The 20,939-nt window shown below is 40.0% G+C and overlaps 2 protein-coding genes and 1 long non-coding RNA gene across 8 annotated transcripts in view; 1 reads left to right on the top strand and 2 right to left on the bottom strand.

Moving 5' to 3' along the window:
- Nucleotides 1–4,634: 4,634 nt before the first annotated feature.
- Nucleotides 4,635–11,169, bottom strand: LOC144382594 (uncharacterized). Its single transcript, XR_013449858.1, has 3 exons — nt 9,120–11,169; nt 5,457–5,554; nt 4,635–4,862 (listed from the first exon to the last, which is right to left on the bottom strand). It is a non-coding gene; the product is annotated as an uncharacterized LOC144382594 (long non-coding RNA).
- Nucleotides 4,685–20,511, top strand: PRG4 (proteoglycan 4). 3 transcript variants are annotated; one of them, XM_078078041.1, is made up of 12 exons: nt 4,685–4,797; nt 7,176–7,298; nt 8,506–8,625; nt 11,124–11,273; nt 11,831–11,950; nt 13,404–16,100; nt 16,762–16,839; nt 17,721–17,857; nt 18,133–18,289; nt 18,761–18,958; nt 19,448–19,573; nt 20,313–20,511. In XM_078078041.1, exons 1-12 carry the CDS (start codon nt 4,725–4,727, stop codon nt 20,408–20,410), a joined length of 4,077 nt encoding a protein of 1,358 aa, XP_077934167.1. In that variant the 5' UTR covers nt 4,685–4,724; the 3' UTR covers nt 20,411–20,511. The 3 variants fall into 3 exon arrangements, with proteins under 3 accessions (XP_077934167.1, XP_077934168.1, XP_077934169.1); XM_078078042.1 differs by lacking the exon at nt 7,176–7,298; XM_078078043.1 differs by lacking the exons at nt 11,124–11,273; nt 11,831–11,950.
- Nucleotides 20,458–20,939, bottom strand: part of TPR (translocated promoter region, nuclear basket protein) — a 67,782-nt gene continuing 67,300 nt past the window's right edge. For all 4 annotated transcript variants that reach the window (XM_078078037.1, XM_078078039.1, XM_078078038.1 and 1 more), the window contains one exon: nt 20,458–20,658. In XM_078078037.1, the coding sequence (XP_077934163.1) occupies nt 20,603–20,658 (56 nt within the window). In that variant the 3' untranslated portion in view covers nt 20,458–20,602. The remainder of the gene's footprint in view (nt 20,659–20,939) is intronic.

Below are 20,939 nucleotides of genomic sequence, written 5' to 3'. Positions count from 1 at the left end.
AGTAGTTTATTACCAGTAGTTCATTCTTTACATTGTTGTACAGTATCCAAATCAACTTTTAGAATACACTCCCTTAAATATTTGGGAATTTCATAAGATTTCTATGTTAGGGTAATATCTCAATTGGTGTAATGAAAAGACCCCAAATTAGAGTTGTCCAAATAAAATGGAGATTTATTTCCTTGTATGCAACTCTCTTGACTAGTCCCGGGAAAGGGAGTGCCTGTGTGTTCCATAAGGTACTATACCTTAGGCTGCCATCCTCGTCTGCGTGATCAAGTCTGGTCTCTGAAGTCTGCCTTCCAGTCTGGGAAGAACAGAGGAAAACAGGAAGTCCAGAGGAAGCGATTTTCTGTTAGGAAAATGGGGGGGGAGGGGGGGGAGTTGCGCCTATCTCTTCTAGTCACTTTTCATAGGAGAAGATGCAGTCACGGGGCCACACATAACTGAAAAGGAAGCTGGGCCATGTAATCTCTAGCTGGGGAGGTAGAAAAAGCTAGAAAAAATCGGGAGCAATTATCAGACAGCTGCACTCTTCAAGAGCAAATGCAATAATACTTTTCTTACCTAATGTCAGACTTTGGATCAACATCCAGAAAGAAAGCCACACCCCTTCCCAGTATGTGAAAATGCCATGAGCAGAACAGACAGAACGAGTCTTCAAATCCTGGGGACTATTCTATAGGAGAAGAGAACGAGTTATTCCACTTCCAAAGTGCTCTAACAGCATTGTGAACAAAATTAGGGCAATAAAGAGCAAGCTTGCATCTGTGGTTTTCCCCTGGCATGCTTCAGTTTTTCCTAGGCTGCTGCTGGAAGAAAATGAAACACATCAAAAATGTGGAAAGATGGAGAGAAGCCATTAGGAATAGACGCACTGGCTACAGGGCGAAGTGATAGCTAACGGCAGGGTTGGAGACAGAACACAGCAGGGAGAAGGCACAGCAGTCTGGGATCATTTAATGAAGAGCAAATACCCCTAAGCACCCTCGAGTGTTTTCTGAAGGCTTCGCTGTATGGCTGCCAGGTACCGAAACTGATGTTTGTGAGGACGAACTGTGCGGAGGTCCTCTCTAGAAGACGAGTATGGGATCCAGTATTACTTAAGTCCTCTCCACCTCTCTTTCCTCACCTCTCCCCAAGTCCCCCTACCAGAAACCAATCCTAGGATGATTTTTGTCCCAGTTAAATGAGGTTTAAGTGAATGCTAAAAAAAAAAAAAATACCTTCAATGAGAAAAGAAATCTCAAAGGGGGTACCTATAACCCAATGGAATGATTGTTATGTCATTAGTAAGGAAGGTTAAATGGCCTAATATTCACAGAAGGATGCATTTAGTACAGTTTATGAAGATATAGTTAGTAGATAAAATTAAAATGCTTCCATGCCTTAAGGGCAAACTTTACTTCCTCAGATAGCCTCATTACCCAATAGAATTATGCAAATCAGGTATTGATAAGTTATACCTCAGGAATTTGGCATTTAATGAAGGTTTTCTTTCTTTTCCATGCTTTATTATGCAGAGAAAACGTAGTTGATGAAAATGAGACTGTGTTAATGGATATGTTTAAAGTTATGATTGGTCATCATTGTGCATGTGTGTTTTGCTTTATTTGTCAGTTTTCAACTTTAGAATAAAACCTGGGCTTAAGAACAAGTGTTTCTGAAGCAGATTTTTCAGTCAAGTTAAGAATGTCATTTGCCATCATTACAAGAATTTGTCCAAAGAAGAAAAGTGATAATGCAGATAGTTCTAAAAGGCAATAATCAGAAAGCAATTTATATTTTAAGAATATGTGTCTGTGTGTATATGTATTGCTGATATTCATAGTATCCCCAGCATTTTGAACAAATAACAAGGGAACTCTGTAAAGGTCTGACTTGAAAAAGTTACAAAGCTAGCTTCCCCCTCTTGGCCTCAGGAAAGCTAAGAATGAATAGAATTTGGTTCAGTTCCATCCAACAGGATCTTTTGTACCTCTTCTCTGTATTGATTAGTGATTTTAAGTAGCACAAAGCATCTTTAGCCAGCTTCGGCCTCAAAGGGGGAGCCTGCTGTAACAATACAGAGCAAGGAGGCATCTTGCCATGTTTGAATCACAATTCCAAATTTCCAGGGTAGGAAAACATATTGGCCCAATTTATTTGAGGTTTCTATCCCTAATCCTATCAGCTATGGTGGGTGTGTCGAAATCACAGGTGTTCAAGTGGCTACTTGAAATTCCCCTAACGATGGAGGGGTGGTTCCCAGAGGAAGGAGATTAAATATTTAGAGGTGAGCAGACAGTCTCTAAACTTTTCCTATTACACGATAGATTTAGCCCAAAATAAGCACTGTGGTAACAAAAGAGATGCTTATGTTATAATCTGTCTTAACAAAGGTCACAATCTCATAAACCCACATACACACATGAAGGAGTAAAAGTTAGTACTATGATTAAGGACTGAGTAATGGCTTTGACCAGAAGGGGCTGGAAATAGTAGAGACATGAGGCAACTTTATTTATTTATTATTTATTTATTTAAATTCAATTTAATTAACATATACTATTAATTTCAGAGATAGAATTCAGTGATTCATCAGTTGCATACAACACCCAGTGCCCTCCTTAGTGCCCATCACCCACTTACCCCATCCCCCCACCCACCTCCCCTCAAGCAACCCTCAGTTTGTAGAAACATGGGGGGAACTTGAAATGAAAAGACACGGGTTCAAATATTGGCTCTGGCCCCTACTCCTTATGTATCCTCAATGGGTCAGAGATTTTTTATTTGTGGGTCTTCATTTTATTTGTAAAATGTGGAGGATTGTATTTAACTTAAAGGCATTTTGTGCTACTTAAACGCAGTACCTACCAAATACCCACTACACCGTGGAATATGACCATTTGGTTGGACGAGCACGCGGTAAACGCACAACTTCAGTAAAGCACTGGACTACATGTTGGCAACAGAAGGAAGGAACAGGTGTTGGTTGTCCTTGGGGAAACCACAGTCTGCGGCCTGAGGGAGTGGGCAGGAGACAGATAAACAGATAATTGCCGTAAAAGGCAGTTCCTTTGTTGACTATGATCCTGGATGTGGCTGGGGTTGATCCGGGAGGGTTTCAGGGAGGTAGTAGGACACAAGCCAGGCCTTATGCAGGTAGATAGGATTTTTTTTTTCCTTAAAGATTTATTTATTTATTCTAGAGAGACAGCACATGCATGAGGGGCAGAGGGCGAAGAGAGAGAATCTCAAGTAGACTCCATGCTGAGCGCAGAGCCTGATGAGGCGCTCGATCCCATGACCCTGAGATCATAACCTGAGCCAAAACCATGGTCAGGGCCCGGGAGATAGGATTTTAACAGGAACATTTCGTATCAGACTGAGGTAAAACCTTGAGCACAGCTGACCTAGCTCTGCAAGATGACAGTTCACATTTTCTGGGGTAAGGAGGCTAAATCAGTAATTTAAAAGACTATTCCCAAACACTGCTGTGCTTAAATAAAGGGGCTAAGGGAGAAATCTACACTTTCGAAGCAGGGTTTTACAGGGTAAAGGAAGCTAGAAAATACACAGAGTAGGACCATCCACCTTGGGGCAATGTAGAGCATTTTTTCTGTGCTCAGTGAAAATGCACACTCAAGAAATGGACTTTTGATTTAATTGTGTAAGTTAAGAAAATTTACGCCACAAACTAACAGTAGATAAGTTTCAAAATCACTCTTTGCTAGATTTAGCTGGGGGGAAAAATAAAAGCAAGAAGTGATACCAATATTTGACTATTTTGACACCGCTGCTTTGATATGCTAGTCAAGACTTGTCAGAACTATTTACCATCTCAGAACAATTTGTTCATTTCACTCAGAAATTAGAAGTGTGTTTTGGCCAATAATCCTAAATTTATTTTGTAGTAGTCATTTTTCTTAATGGAAGTGTTTTCCAGATGTTGCCTAAGCCTAGCTGTCTGGGCCCTCTTCCAACAAATGAGGAAAGTTTGATTTCATAGGTTGTCACTGTTGATTCTGTCTAACCTTTGGACTAATTGGTTCATCCCAATATATTTGCACGGATATATAAGACTTCCAGGACACTGGAAAAACTCATTATTGCTTTTACGGGTAAGTGTCAAAGTTAACTTGCCTCGTGGAATTAAATGTGTTTTCAATTCAATAGGGATATGCTTTAGTCAAGGAGTTTGAAAAAGATTTATAAGGATAGTAGTAGGAAAGTTTTGAGAAGGATCACAGCTATGCAATACACCTGTTGGAAGCTCACAAATTTATACGGAGAGTTAAGGGAAAGTTGGAAGGGTCACTTCTGTGTTTGTTAAATTACATTTTACTGAAGTTGGTTATTTATTTATTTATTTTCTCCCCAAGCTGGAATTTAAACCTTGCACTGTAAGTATATGCTATAATTTAAATAGTGTTGAGATAAGGTTGTTTTCCTTTTGGGGGGAATTCGAAAGTATTAAAATGGACAGTAACATGATTGAGATGGTGACTTGATGATTTCTTCTGCATAAGATTAAATCTAATGGTGAAATATTTATGATAGAATTAAGGCTGATTATCTTTAAAAGTCTTGTTTCAAGAGTGGGATGGTTTTATCATTAAATCGCCTTTTAAAAGTTACTGAAACACGGTAAGTGACACAGGCATAAACTAATGAGACTAAAGAGCAGTTTTTTGATACTTTTTCTTTTCTTTGCAGTGAGGGCTCGGTACCCGGAAACAGCCATGGAGTGGAAAATACTTTCCATGTACTTGCTGCTACTTTCTGTTTTCTTGATTCAGCAAGTTTCTTCTCAAGGTATCTTAACCATCAAAAAGACTTTTATTTAACAGCTGTTGCTAATCATTCTGTGTTGACTATTACTGCAACAAAAGAAATAGATTTCTAAAGACATATATTTGTTTGAGCTTAATGTACAATTTTAAAGTTACGTGAAGCAGATATGGCATATTTATAAGCATTTTGGAATTCTCACGTTTTTCTCATGTCTTATGAAATCTTTCAAGTTTTGAGTTTTTCTATAGAATAATTTCTGTGCTCCTTATTTTTATGGTTCTTCCAAAAGTTCAACAAAATACAGACACGGGATAAAACTACGCTAGTGTGATGGAGTATCATCAGACAAACTGAAAAGAACAATGTTGAAATAACATGTAATTTTTGCTTCCATGTTTACAATAAATATAACTAGTCTTTTACATCACATAAATTATTGATGACTTATTTTGGCATCATGTAGAACTAAGTATAATATTACAATGAACATTTACAAAGTTTCAAACGGCCCTGTATTAATCTTGAAATTTCTGTCTTCCTTACAAGGACTAGTCATCCAAATATGACTTACATTCGCACACATGTCATATATTATGATATTGAACTATTCCAGTTTTCCAAAAACAGGCAGTTCTTGTTATTCATTTTAGAGAATGTTAAGATACATTCAATACAATCACCTTAGCCGAGGTCTCTAGCATGCGATCAAGGTTGATGAGTGACAGTAATACCAAGTGTTGGATTTTCTTTTCCTTTTTTGTTTCTTTGACAAGCAAAACTGGAGAGAAGAAAAATCTAGGTGCATGATTGTTATGGTGAAATTGTATTTATAAAATAGACACTTCCAAGAAAATAGTTAAAATTCCCACCAGCCTAAGCATGAGAGATAACTGCCTGCCATGGACATAGTTTCAGAATCACTTAGATAAGATGGAAAAACAGGTGAAAGCAAATGTGAATATTTAATAAGGAATGATGGCCACCACGCCATCTCTAGACTCCTCTGCTTTCTGGTGATAGTATTATAAGGCTCACAACACTGAGAGCATTTCCTAAGCTATCTATGAAAACAATTGCTCTTCCTACAAAGATAATTGATTTCCTATTTCAGAAATCTGCTAACTAGAAAAGAGTAGCCTTTAATGTTGTGTTGTCTGCTTGTCTTGCCTTTTCAACTTCTTCTCATTCTTTTTCCTTTATATATAATATATGTATTTATATACATACACTATATATGCATTTTTGTATGTATTGTGCACATGTGTATGCAAAAAGTTGTGAAGGTTGTCCTAATATTTACTCTTTTCTTTGCACATGAAGACTTTTGCTTTCCCGGACTCATTATTTTGAGATTTTTCCAGTGTGTTTCAACTTCCCTGTTTGGCTTTAGGACATTGCACCTGACAGTTTCTATTCCAGAGACAGATTCCATTGTTACATTTTTGTGGTTATTCTCTCAGGAAGGTGTTTTCCAAGTGATTCTTCAAAATACATTTGAGGATCATTACACTTTTGTTTGTATTTTTTTTTTTTGGTTTTACCCAGAGTAACTCTGACCTTTATATTCATGCCCAGATGCTATTTGAACAGTTACCTATTTTGTACTCACTGTAGCTGTGCTTGCAAGCATCTGACTTCCTCAACATTTAAAGAAGGCAGTTATCCTCATGAATAAAAAGAAGAGGAAGCCGAGGGAAGTTTTTGCTGGCATAACCAGCTTGCTTTAAACTCAACATGAGAGATGAGACGCAGTGTGATTGGGTGGGAAAAGTGTGGGCTTTAGAATCAGAGATTTCAGAGTTCAAATTCTAGGTGACCATATAATGTATTATGCAAATCGGGACACTTCTGAGAGTGAAAGAGGTCAGTATGAATAATTAATAGGTACTAATTGACCTGTAATACATATATCCTGGAACTATTCACTGCGTGTCCCTGAGCTAGTAATTAAAGTCTCTGTGTTTCAGCTTCCTTATCTCTCAAAAGGGGCTACTGATACTCTCCTGGCAACATTTTCATAAACATTAGAGATAACGTGTAACTCAGTGCCCAGCACAGAGATGCTGAAGAAATGTCAGCTGGTCCTCATTAGCGGCAGCCTCAGGAGAGCCCTAGCTGCTACCCCTCCCCCAGGAATGTTACCGGCTTTTTGCAAAGCCCTTAACTTTGCCTGATTTTCAAAAGTGTATTTATCTTCTCAGTCTAGTGAAGAATAAAGTGGCACGATCAAGGTCACATAAGCCATCAGGCTAAGTTCAGCAGGACCCATTGCTACCCATCATTCCCGACCTTTTCCGATTGATAAAATTCTCCCTCGCCAAGTGGCTTTATCCTCATTAGATCTCTTCCTTTCCGTGAAGCAGTTTGGCCATGTTTACGCTAGTATTGTATAATTTTAGATTTACCAAGCTGTGCAGGGAGATGTGGGGAAGGGTATTCTAGAGATGCCACCTGCAACTGTGATTATAAATGTCAACACTACATGGAGTGCTGCCCTGATTTCAAGAAAGTCTGCACCGTGGGTAAGTCCTGACAGCTAGTGTCTCCCCTGTCCTGCAACACTGTTCTGTGGGTCCCCTTGCACCTGTTTCCACACTCTTGCGCTTCTCTTTGCTCAAGTGCCTTTCCCTTCCTCGCATACGTGTTGCAGCGTGCTGTACCGAAGGATGGTGTCAGAGCTCAGGCCTGGCGGGGCGGGGGAAGGAGGGGGGGGAGGGGAGCCTGGAAATCTGTCAGGTGCACAAGGTGGTTGACTAGTCCCAAGTAAAATGTAGAGAATACTGTGACTCGGGAGTCATTAAGTAAATCAAAGATGTAATTGCTTAGTGTTGGGGTCCTTCAATAGTTTCATCAAAAGAATCCATGGATATAAAATAATCTTATCGACTGTTGGACTTTTTGATATGTTTCTAAAGTACCCCCAAAAAGGCACTTTAAATACGAAGCATTAGTGTTTCATGAGGAATTTCAGTTAAAACCCAAAGGGTCTGAATTTTAAATTATGAGTGGTATTTCCCTTGAACACTTCTGGATCATTTTCTTAACACAGGGACATTTCAATCTCCAACTTTTGAAAATTATAATTAAAAGTGGTTCAGAGTTATGTTCACTTTAGAATTTGTAGGTGAAGTTGATAAATATATTGCTGTACAGTTATGTGTCGTACAAGGTGATCATTTCAAATAGGCCTTGGTAAGTTACTGTGCCTCTAGCCAAGGCTTGTTTTGACATGAGCAGGCATAACCCAGGCTATGGGATTAGGCTGCAATCTTCCTACTCTACACCTTGCTCAGTTTGTCATAATAAAAGTCTCTGCATTATAAGTGATTTTTGAGCCTAAACAGGGACCCATCTATATTAAGCCAGCTCTTTGGAATATTGTTGTGAGGTCTGAACGTTCATTTAATAAACATCAACTACAAAGCAGTGGTGCAAGGTGAAGAGGATGGAGGATTTCATATGAAGGGTTCCCACCTTTCCACTGTACATATGTGAAATGACAGCACTGGGGTGTTTCTCAGAGCCTCGAAGGGCAAGAAAACTCCTCTGAGTCATCATATTTCTTTCTTGACTTCTGCACTTGGAAAACCACCTATTTTCCAAATCCCAAATGAAAGACTTAGAAATGCACTTTTGGAACTCTAGTCAGCTATCAGGTGGGAAATGGCTATCAGTACATGGGTGTGACTGCAGTCAATAATCTGTAATGTTTTGTTTTGCTCTGGGTAGAGCTTTCCTGTAAAGGCCGCTGCTTCGAGTCCTTTGCAAGAGGGAGGGAGTGTGACTGTGACTCAGATTGTACGAAGTATGGCAAGTGCTGTCCTGATTATGAGAATTTTTGTGGAAAAGGTAAGCATCATGATGCCAATCAGCACCTCTCAGTGCGGCCAGACCTGCGCACCTACCTTAGCTTTGCTGATAATGTCTAATATGCACTCCATCTAGGGACTTGATTTTACTAACACAAGCCACTTTGTATTAATTTTGCTTCACCAAGAATGAATTAAAGAAGGAAAGCCTCTTCCAACAGCACTGCCTGGCTCTGCCGGGCTCCAGGAGCATCAGAGATTGCTGGCTGAGGAACAGACAGGATAGGGGCTGAGTGTACGTGCTTTTTCCTCAGGTGTGGTCCAATTTCAGGTGAAGTCAACAGTAACCAGCTTACTCAGTGATTTCTTGTCTCATCCTAATGGTGCTGACCCCACAGTCGGTGGTCCTTTGGGCTAGCTGTGTTTTTGGCTTTAGTGTTTTTGAGTGTATATTGAAGGACAGAATGACACTTTCGGCTTCTCTAAACTAGTCACCTTAGGAGTTGAAGACATTAAATTTATAGGCAAACCTACCAAGAAGTTGTTAACCATCTATTGAATGTCTCTTCCCATCTCTGCAGTCCATGGTCATCTCTGTCTAAATCCCTGTGTGTGATAGAATAGATAAAAAGGGATATTGGCCCATTTTAAAATCCTCTTCTCTGGTTATGGTCCTCAAGGAGTACTCTGAGATTATAGGTCCTGAAGGAGTACTCTGAGAGTACAATAAAACTCTTCAGATTTTCCAAAAAATAAAAAAATAAAAAAAAAATACTTAAAAAAATAACGAATTCCTTTTTTTTTAACCAAATGTTTACTCTTAAATTCTACTTTTAAAACAACAATATTTGTGGAGGTAAAGGTGACAATAAGCATTGCTTGCATAATCTTATCATTTCATTTAAACAAGGCTGTATGTCCTGCTTCTTTGGAACAGTGGAGAAATAGGGTAAAAAACTGTTAGTCAGCATAGTTGAGGGCTATTTCTTAACTGTTCAATGTTTTCATTGGACAGCATTCCAGAAATGATGGAGACAACACCCATATAATCAAAAACTCTGCCGAGTTCCTGCAGCTCTCAGAGAAGGATCTCAGGATGAAGGATACATATTTACTCAGTGCCCTGATAACTGTTTTGGCTGTGAGACAAAAAACTAAGACTTTATTTTGGGCAGAGGATGGGTGGGGAGGGAGGATGGTTAGAGAGTAATGAAGCATTGCAAGGACATGTTAATAAAGACAATGCTTTATGCTACTAGGTGGTGGGTCAGATTACCCGAGGCTAATGCTAAACGAAGAAAATTGATGAAGGTCATGCTTCATTTACAGAATTCATAAAGACAGTCCGGGTTTCCACTGAAAAGAACGGAACCACCCAGAGCTTCACTACTTCATTTTTAAAGAATAACAGACAAACTATCTCACCAGGCACCACTTAGGTTGTTTCGGGGTTGACCTATAGATACTGTTGTAAGCATCTATGTATCTCAAAATTGTAACATTTCGAGAACTGAAGAAATGTGGGTGAGAAAACAGTCCAAGAGGTTGTTTGGCTCAAGATCACTAGCTAGTATGGCAGAACTGTTTCTCAAATTGAGCTATTTGGTGGGAGAGACAGAGGAAAGAGTGTGGTCGTCAGCTCATGGAGACTGCGCTGGCCAGAGTTCCTAGGGGGTGTTCGGTAAGAGCAGCAGGATTTATCACAACTCTCTCTACTCAAAGCCTCCCCACTGTTCTCTGCTTTCTTATCTTTCAGAAGTCCCTCTCCTTTTCTTCTGGTTCCTAATGATCAAAACATGTCCCATGACTTCTCTTCTAGACATAGAAAGGGTAGGCAGATGGGACAGAAAAAGTTTCAAAGATACACACCAAACCATTAACGGTTGTTTAACTTGGGGAAGGGCCACACATTTTGAGAAAAGCATAACGTGAAGGTGTGAACTTTTTATAAGAGTAATATTCATGCAGAACTTTTGTAATTAAAAAAAAAGGTGAATTGGCATCATTTGATTTAAATGAATATGAAAACAGGACAAATGTAATTATTGTATTTCTCTCCCCGAGAGCACAAATACCTTTCGCTCACATGCAGTAATTATTTCTATCATCACAGAAGATTGGCATAAGGGACGGAGCTGATAGAGTCAAGTATGGTTTAGGCCGGGAAATACCTTCAGAAATCATCTAGAATAAACATCTCAATTTGCAGACAAGAAAACAAAGTTCAAGACGGGGTTAGCTCATTTGCTCAAGGTCACAAGGATAGCACCTTGCAGGTCGAGGACTGGAATTCAGGTTTTCTGACCCCTGAGCCTTTGCTCCTTGTCATAACTTATAACAATCTCAGAACCAATATTTTATAGCAATGCATCTTTAGAATTAATTGCTTTGGAGTAACTAGTGTTAGGCTAAGAGCATGCCTACGCTGGTTTTCACCAGCATCGATTCTTGAAGCCAGATGCATCCGTGCCTTTCACAGTTAAGAGCTGCTGATGAATGTCAACAAGATGTTAATCCACCTGTCTTGCTTGGCCTCAGTGCATAATCCCACATCACCACCATCTTCAAAGACTGCACCTCCACCTCCAGGAGCATCTCAAACCATCAAATCAACAACAAAACGTTCACCCAAAGCACCAAACAAGAAGATGACTAAGAAAGTGATAGAATCAGAGGAAATAACAGAAGGTAGGAAGATGACAGATGTAATAAAAGGTTTTGAGAGGGACTCAGCTGTAGGTGGACTACTTTTATAAGACTCTTCATAGAATAAGGGAATCATGTGAGTCTTGAAAGGCTCATTACACTTTTTAAAATGTGTTTAAAGTCTAAGTTTAAGCCAAATTATAAACCCTCAGCTATTTATTTTTCTTTAGCCAAATTATAAACCATCAGCTATTTATTTTTCTTATAACTGAACCCAGCATGGGTGTAGGTTAAAATAATCAGAAGAAACACATCTCATTGGAAAAAAAAAAAAATCTCAGGTGATTTTCTGCAGAATAATTAGATTCTGTGAGAGAGGGGAAAGTTGAGAGAAAGTAATATATTGCTAGTACCTGTGATAAGGTAACTACCTTGCTTTTAACTGACAAATTAAAAGAACAGTTGACCATATTACTGATAAAATAAAAGCAAAACAGACATTTGTAGCTCAGTAAACATTATTTCTTGTTGCATTTGGACTGGCAGTTTTTTGCTTTAAATTACAGTTGGTGTGATCAACCTTTTTATTTGATTTATAGAACATTCTGTTTCTGAAAATCAAGAGTCTTCCTCCTCTTCCTCCTCCTCTTCAACTATTCGGAAAATCAACTCTTCCAAAAATTCAGCTGCTAATAAAGAATTAAAGAAGAAACCCAAAGGTTTGAGCATTGATAAAGATCAAAGACTATATCAATGCCATATTAATAATAATTATCTAAAAGCAATGCACATTGGTAGAATGATTTGAGGACATTTCAGTACTTGGGGCGTGTACAGATTTGTAAAAATTATTGTAGAAGATACTAATGAGAACTTCCCATAGGAAACTAGTGCAAAGCAGCTAAGAAACCATTCTTTAAAGCAAAGGATAAGAAGATGCTAGAGCAGCAGCTCTGGAACCACAGGACACCAGAGATGCTCATTTATGGTTTTCAAGTTTAATTCCTGTCCACTTGATACATTTTTCTTTCTTCTCCTTCTTTCTCTATGTTCCTTGTGTTATTTTTCCTTTAATTTTTACTTATTTTATTTTGCAAACACTTATGTGCTGCTTTAAGTGCTTTAAAATGTTAATCCATTAAAGTCTCATACACATCTCTGGGCAAGGCAATATTATTATCCATATTTTACAGCTCCTTTTTATTATTTTTCTAATAAATTATATGTCATATCTGGCTGATTTTTTTTTTTTTTGTAGTAGAGAATGCACTACAGATTACGCTGTTACCTTCTGAAAAGAGATTCCCTTTGTTCTGCTTTTATATCCTGAAATTCTAAAATATATTCTCTTTCTCCAGGAAAGACTGAATTTTGGATACTGGAGTTTTGAAGAACTCTATTTCTGGGGTGGTTGTTATTTCCCCTGAAGCCTTTTCTCTGGCTGAATAGCCAAATACATAGTCTTTGAATCATCCAAAGAGTCTTGCATACCATAGAAGTTTGCTAAATGGAACTCATCTCAGTGATGAGCTCTTGATATGCTCTTTGGGCTCTGAAATTCACCTGTGGGGCAGCTGCTATGAGAAATCCTGTTGAACAGGGTCTTTTGCTGCCATGGCATCCTAATCTCTCTGTATCGCCAGGGCTGCTGAGTTTAGGTGCGCCGAGGAAAGAGAGCAGCTAACAGCCATGTGTATGGAAACAGAGCTCAGTAGGGACCATTGTGGTGATTGGACAGATTCCTGGGGTGTAGTTGTAGAGGTCTCTGAGACAATTGGTGCAGTGAATCTACAAGATGTTGGAACTAGGTTTCCAGGGGGGAGTACGGGTCACTGAGCAATGTGAAATAAGAGGAAGGGAGAGAGTGAGGGGCACAGAGCATTCACAGAGATGAATTAGGGTTGTTGATCATGTTGGTAATTTCAAAGCTGCCACTTGTTTCTGTACATTAATTGTATAGACTTTAATTTGTGCTTTTCACCCCTTCTCATTATTCCCTAAAATAGACCAATCAGATAAGTTCAGTATTTACCATTTTATAACAAGTTAATAGACATATTACAGGTTAGCAATTTGCTTGGGATACATAGCTTGTTGATAAGGATGGGATCTTTAGGTCACTATTCAAGAGAAAACTACTCAAAAATAAAAGATGTGTGTATTTTTTTCTAGTAACAGATAACAAGAAGGAAAGAACTCCCAAAAAGAAACCTACCCCAGAACCACCAGTTGTAGATGAAGCTGGAAGTGGACTGGACAATGGTGACAAGCTCACCCCAACTCCTGACATTCCTACTACCCAACGCAATAGAGTTACCACATCTCCCAAGATTACAACAGGCAAACCAATAAATCCTAAACCCAGTCTTCCACCTAATTCTGATATATCCAAAGAGACACCTTCAACACCCAATAAGGAGGCAACAGTTGCAACTAAAGAGCCTTTTTTAACAAACAAAGAGACTTCAAGTGGAACTAAAGAGAAGACTTCAACTAAAGAGACAAGAAATGCAGAGAAAACACCTCCTAAAGATTTTGTACCCACATCCAAAGCTCCTGTTAAATCTACACCCGAAGCTGAAACTACAACCAAATCCCCTGCTCCCACCACCACCAAGGAGCCCACTCCCACAACCCTCAAGAAGCCTGTTCCTACTACCCCCCAAAAGCCTGCACCCACCACCAAGGAGCCTACACCCACCACCCCCAAGAAGCCTGCTCCCACCATTCCCAAGGAGCCTATACCCACTACCACCAAGGAGCCTGCTCCCACTACTCCCAAGGAGCCTGCGCCCACCACCAAGGAGCCTACACCCACCACCCCCAAGAAGCCTGCTCCCACCGCTCCCAAAGAACCTGCACCCACTACGACCAAAGAGCCTGCACCCACCACCCCCAAGGAGTCTGTACCCACCACCCCCAAGGAGCCTACACCCACCACCCCCAAGGAGCCTGCACCCACCACCCCCAAGGAGCCTGCACCCACCACCCCCAAGGAGCCTGCACCCACCACTCCCAAAGAACCTGCACCCACTACGACCAAAGAGCCTGCACCCACAGCCCCCAAGGAGCCTGCACCCACCACCCCCAAGGAGCCTGCACCCACCACCCCCAAGGAGCCTGCACCCACCACCCCCAAGGAGCCTGCACCCACCACCCCTAAGAAGCCTACACCTGCCACCCCCAAGGAGCCTGCACCCGCCACCCCTAAGAAGCCTACACCTGCCACCCCCAAGGAGCCTGCACCCGCCACCCCCAAGGAGCCTGCACCCACCACCCCTAAGAAGCCTACACCTGCCACCCCCAAGGAGCCTGCACCCACCACCCCCAAGGAGTCTGTACCCACCACCCCCAAGGAGCCTACACCTGCCACCCCCAAGGAGTCTGTACCCACCACCCCCAAGGAGCCTGCACCCACCACCCCTAAGAAGCCTACACCCGCCACCCCCAAGGAGCCTGCACCCACCACCCCCAAGGAGCCTGCACCCACCACCCCTAAGAAGCCTACACCTGCCACCCCCAAGGAGCCTGCACCCGCCACCCCCAAGGAGCCTGCACCCACCACCCCTAAGAAGCCTACACCTGCCACCCCCAAGGAGTCTGTACCCACCACCCCCAAGGAGCCTGCACCCACCACCCCTAAGAAGCCTACACCTGCCACCCCCAAGGAGCCTGCACCCACCACCCCCAAGGAGTCTGTACCCACCACCCCCAAGGAGCCTACACCTGCCACCCCCAAGGAGTCTGTACCCACCACCCCCAAGGAGCCTGCACCCACCACCCCTAAGAAGCCTACACCCGCCACCCCCAAGGAGCCTGCACCCACCACCCCCAAGGAGCCTGCACCCACCACCCCTAAGAAGCCTACACCTGCCACCCCCAAGGAGCCTGCACCCGCCACCCCTAAGAAGCCTACACCCGCCACCCCCAAGGAGCCTGCACCCACCACCCCTAAGAAGCCTACACCTGCCACCCCCAAGGAGTCTGTACCCACCACCCCCAAGGAGCCTGCACCCACCACCCCTAAGAAGCCTACACCTGCCACCCCCAAGGAGCCTGCTCCCACCACTCCCAAGGAGCCTACACCCACCACCCCTAAGAAGCCTGCTCCCACCACTCCCAAGGAGCCTGCACCCACCACCCCTAAGAAGCCTGCTCCCACCACTCCTAAGGAGCCTGCACCCACAGCCCCCAAGGAGCCTGTACCTACGGCCCCCAAAGAGCCTGCACCCACTGCTCCCAAAGAGCCCACCCCCAAAGTCCCCAAGAAGCCTGCTCCAGCTTCTCTTGAGACACCTGCTCCAACCATCTCAGAGGCCTCTACTACAACTACCACCATGGAGCCTCCCACTACTCCCAAGAACCCTGCTGAATCAATTCCTGAGTTTCCTGCAGAACCCACACCAAAGGCTCTTGAAAACAGTCCCTTCACAACTGAAGAGACTGTGAATAAACCCGAAGAAACCACAGCTGTGCCAAAAGATACAGCCACGAATCCTGAAGTGTCAACTTCTAAACCCCGAAAGCCAACCAAAGCACCAAAAAGGCCCACTTCTACCAAAAAGCCAAAAATACCTAAAGTGAGAAAACCAAAGACTACAGCAACTCCCCCAAAGATGACTACATCGACAATGCCGAAATTACACCCTACCTCTTCAGCGGAAGCCATGCTCCAAACTACCACCAGCCCCAGCCAAAGACTTAACTCAGAAAAAGTTGAAGTAAATCCAAATAAAGATGCAGATATTGCTGGAGAAAAACCTCACATGATCCCCAGGCCCCCTGTGTTAACCCCTGTATTTATCCCAGGCACTGATATCTTGGTGAGAGGATCCAACCAAGACATCACCATCAATCCCATGCTTTCAGGTAATAAGCATCAGTTACTTCCAGTTTTAAAATTGGTAATGTTAACTTAAATTTATCTGAGCCAGAATGGCCTGAGTTAGTATCACGCTATTGATATATTATCTAGAACCCTTAGCTTGTTAACTTGTGGGGTTTTACAGCTTCTCCGTAGGGAAGCAGAGGAGTAATCACAGTAAGATTATTTGGTCTTCGGAAAATCGAATAATAAGGAATTTAGTGCATTTGTGTCTATATGCAGAGATGGTGTACAGAATGTCAAAAAAATTTAGTTGGGAGTGTATCCTTACAAGAGTACAATGCAAAGCAAAAATCTGCAATATTATTCTCTTTTCCAAACCAATTCCAAAGGGCAATCAGAACTGAAAAATGGGAGTTTTGTGTTGGGATCAAACATCCAATAATTACCTAATTTACATGAAGATCAGGTAACCTGGCCCATTCCTAATTTTATATATTACCTTTTGAAAAATATCACCTTTAAGTAAAACAATTAGGAAATATAGCTCTTCTTTTTCATTTCTGAAATATGCATACCTCCCGCGAGCCCCTTCAAGAGCTTAGGAAAAGGTGAACAGAGGAAACAGCCCTGTGGGAGGATTTTTGAAAACAACATGAACGCTTTTCTCATTTTCTTTTGTATCGGCTTAATTTTTTGTTTTAGATGAGACTAATTTATGCAACGGTAAGCCAGTAGATGGACTGACTACTTTGCGCAATGGAACACTGGTTGCATTTCGAGGTGAGCTATGCACATATTTCTTCTTCTGCCCATCATTTTATTCTTGGCATTTATGAGAACCAAAGGAGAGTGGAAGTTTGGGTTGAGCTTTCCGAAGGGGAGCCTGACTGATGAACTTTCCTCACACAATATTATGGGAACCTGAAAGTAATTACCAAAATACAGGATTAACAGAATTAAACACATTAGAGTAACAAATAAAACAGAGAGCTTGTATGGTGACTAACATAACATAATAAAATAAAATTAAAAAAAGAGAGAGCTTGAACTGATACTAAAGCTTTTCTTTCCATTAGTAATTAAAAGGTAGTTCAAATTTTAATTTCCTATCAAATGATATGACACCCAGATTTGTATTTGTATTCCCTGCTCTATTTTATATGAAAATAACATCTTGATTGCAATGCATTCAACAGTGCTACATCCCTTGGGAACCTAACAGAACAGAAGTTACTTCACGTTACTTCTCTGCTGTACCGTCTACTGGTCCAGTCCTCTTATATTCAGATTAAATCTGAAAGGAAACAAATCATACACTACCATGGTAGAGGCTAACGAGATACTGGCAGTCACTGAATTGTAACTCCTTAATTCTAAAAGATAAAGAAATGGAGATAAATGCCCTTCTGCAAGTCACAAAGCCAGAAGGACCGTTCTAGAGAAACTGGAAAACTAAAATATTTCAAAGGCTACGCTGAACTTCAGACCTGAGAAATACCTACTCTCAGAAATATTCAAATACTAACTTCTGTACTGATCCTCACAGTGTTGACTAAACTTGTCATATAACTTGTGTTAACATATTTTTCATTTTGGTTTCTTTCGGAATAAGTTATAGTATTCATTCAGTTTGGAGGCTGATCTATCACTTTCAATTTTAGGTCATTATTTCTGGATGCTGAGTCCATTCAATCCACCACCTCCACCTCGTAAAATTACTGAAGTTTGGGGTATTCCCTCCCCCATTGATACTGTTTTTACTAGATGCAACTGTGAAGGAAAAACTTTCTTCTTTAAGGTAAGAAAAATATCTTTCTGAGAGAAATCAGCAACTAGCTATTCTTGATCCTAAGAGCATAAATCAGCTTACCCTCCACTTCAGACGGGTCTCCATATTTTACTAAACTATTCTATCATCAAAATTTAATAAAAAGCGAGCAATTTGGTAACATTAAAGGCCAATTTATTCACTTAACAAAGTTAAAACTTTCTCCCTATATTTACATCTAAGAATGAATCCCAAACTTTTTTATTCCAAAGCTGTTAACACCATTTCCTCTATTAAATCATCAGGATTCGCAGTACTGGCGTTTCACCAATGGTATAAAAGATCCAGGGTACCCCAAACAAATTGTAAAAGGATTTGGAGGACTAAATGGAAAAATAGTGGCAGCTCTCTCAATAGCTAAATACAAGAACAGACCTGAATCTGTGTATTTTTTCAAGAGAGGTATGTGTTACAATAATTGACAAAATTACAAAACTTCTAAGAATTGATTTGCCTGAGAAATTTTATTTAATATTTTCATTTATTACTGGGTTTACTGTCAAAGGATCTTTAATGGCTGGAGTCAAATTATTTTCAATGGAAAAACTGAGGACAGTAAAAAGTATTCAGAGCTCTCAGCATGCAAATTACAATTTCACCTGAATTTTCAGGTCATTAATATAGAGGTCATCATTTAATTTCAAACAAAGTTAAATATATAACTAGGCAATTTGTTGGTTTTATTCATTCAACATATATTTCAGCACTTAGCCATTATTTTATAATACCTTTGACTAATAGCCATTATTAATGCCTGGACATACTTTATGAGAAATGCTGATCATTTCCTCTACCTTGTAAAAGCTCTTTTCCACCTTTCTGGGGGTTTACGCTTAATTTTCTTATCACATGTGATTTTCTAATACATAATAGGTGGCGGCATTCAGCAGTATATTTATAAACAGGAACCCATCAAAAAGTGCCCTGGAAGAAGGCCTGCTATCAATTATTCAGTGTACAGAGAAACAGCACAGGTTAGGAGACGTCGCTTTGAACATGCCATAGGACCTTCTCAAACACACACCATCAGAATTCACTATTCACCCATCAGAGTCTCTCACCAAGACAAAGGTAATGTTTCTTATTGTGTTAAAAATTCTTACACATGAAGTAGATGTAATACAGTTTATCTTACAGAATGAAGCTTATTGAATATAGTGACTAAATAGCCCCAATAATTTAAAGCTTACTGATTCAAAACATCAATTTGCCCCAGTGAATGACCAGATCAATATATATATATACATATATATATAGTTTTTTTGTGAGTAAAGAATGCAATTTATTCAGGTTTGTTATTTGGAATAAATACTATTTATCAAGTACCTCTTACCAAGAACATTACACACAAATCTATAAACCTCAGCAGAGTCCTAACAGGTAGGTAATTTGCACCATGTCAAAGGGAGGCAAAAACTGAGGCACCTAAGTTAATAGCTCACCCACCATAACAGAGCTACTCAGTGACCGAAGTGGGATTCAAACCCAGGTCTGTCAGACTCTAGCGGCTGCTCTTCCCTACAGTACTTTGCTTTCAGGCTGGTATCTTTAAATCTACAGGTTTCCTCCATAATGAAGTTAAAATGAGTTTACAGTGGAGAGGATTTCCAAGTGTGGTGACTTCAGCTATCGCACTGCCCAACATCAGAAAACCGGACGGCTATGATTACTACGCCTTTTCCAGGAGTAAGTTATTAAGCAACTTCTTAGCTTCTTACGGATGTGCTCTAATCTCTAAAATATGAATATAATCAAAGCAAAAACCAGTGTTCAATGGTGACTAAAGGTGTGAAGTTAAACTATAATAAGAAAGTTTAGATTTTCACTTTACTTTCAATTAAACCAAATGGGCTGCAATTCTATTCTGCACTATCCTTCATGAGGTTAAAGACTATGATGATAAATTATCCAAGTACTTGAGTAAAACTGCTACTAAGAACAATATTCTACATTACCTATGGCATTTAACGGAGGTCTTGGGTGCCCCAAATTTTACTGATTTGCATCATTACACAAGTCCCGAAGACCACAAAGAGGTTCTTGAGAAAGTAATTATTTTTAATTAATAAAAATTAAATTATGTTACCTGGGGCACTTTTCTTTGAAAAATTCAGAAATCTAAATTATTCCACCTATAAAAAAGATTTTTAAAGGGTAAAACTGAAGTGAATTATTATTTTTTAAACTTAGTTTTTCCTCAAACTCTTACTCTGAAAAGGGAGAGTCAAACCTAATTTTACAGAAAGCTGGTGAAAGGTCAATCTCTCGAGGCAATTGTTTTCGTCAGAAAATTCAAATTAATACAAACATTTCTGATATTAAAATGATAAACACTATCTTTGAGTATAATAGTCAACACAAACTATTTTTAAGTTCAGGTGTTTTGTTTTCTTTTTAATTAAAAAATGATTTCTCTTCTATTTAGATCAATACTATAACATTGATGAACCCAGCAGAACAGCAAGACTCATTACAACTCGTTCTGGGCGGAGCTTATCCAATGTCTGGTACAACTGTCCTTAGACCCACGGGCAAAGGAAGAGTCAACTAATTAAATGAAGAATGAAAAATTGTGACACTGAAATACATTTTATTAATAAAGAATGTTGAGAGAAGCATACCAATTTAAATACAAAAATGTTTTTAATCTCAACAATCATTACACTAAAACAGGCTTGAGAATCTTATTCACAATTATTACAGTTTACAGGACATTTAATTAATATTGCCTCTATTTATTCCTCCTCTCCCTCCCATTGCATGGCTCACACCTATAAGAGAAAAAAATAACCAAACTGAATGCATCTTTTAAGAAGTTAGCTCAAAAGTGGAGTATTCACTTACCCTAGGTCACTATAAAATTGCTTTCAATATCAAATATCTAGGTATATAGATATAAAACTGTGTTAGACATTTCACACATCTTCAGTTGAAAATTATTACAATTAGATTACTATTTTCATGGCATGAATACAATCTCTAAGGGTTACATTTGAAAACACAGATATTAAAATTTTTAATTTTTTTAACTAGTTAAAGTCACAAAGCTTGA

This window comes from Halichoerus grypus, chromosome 7 (genome assembly GCF_964656455.1).
Source record: "Halichoerus grypus chromosome 7, mHalGry1.hap1.1, whole genome shotgun sequence".
Lineage (NCBI taxonomy): Eukaryota > Metazoa > Chordata > Mammalia > Carnivora > Phocidae > Halichoerus > Halichoerus grypus.
This window is presented reverse-complemented; position numbering and strand designations above follow the sequence as displayed.

Bases quoted from the DNA above. Each gene is read 5' to 3' on its own strand.
- PRG4 (XM_078078041.1), top strand. From the start codon at position 4,725: ATGGAGTGGAAAATACTTTCCATGTACTTGCTGCTACTTTCTGTTTTC. The intron at 8,626-11,123 runs GTAAGCATCATG...GCTTGGCCTCAG, and splicing joins TGAGAATTTTTGTGGAAAAG to TGCATAATCCCACATCACCA. The intron at 11,274-11,830 runs GTAGGAAGATGA...TTTGATTTATAG, and splicing joins ATCAGAGGAAATAACAGAAG to AACATTCTGTTTCTGAAAAT.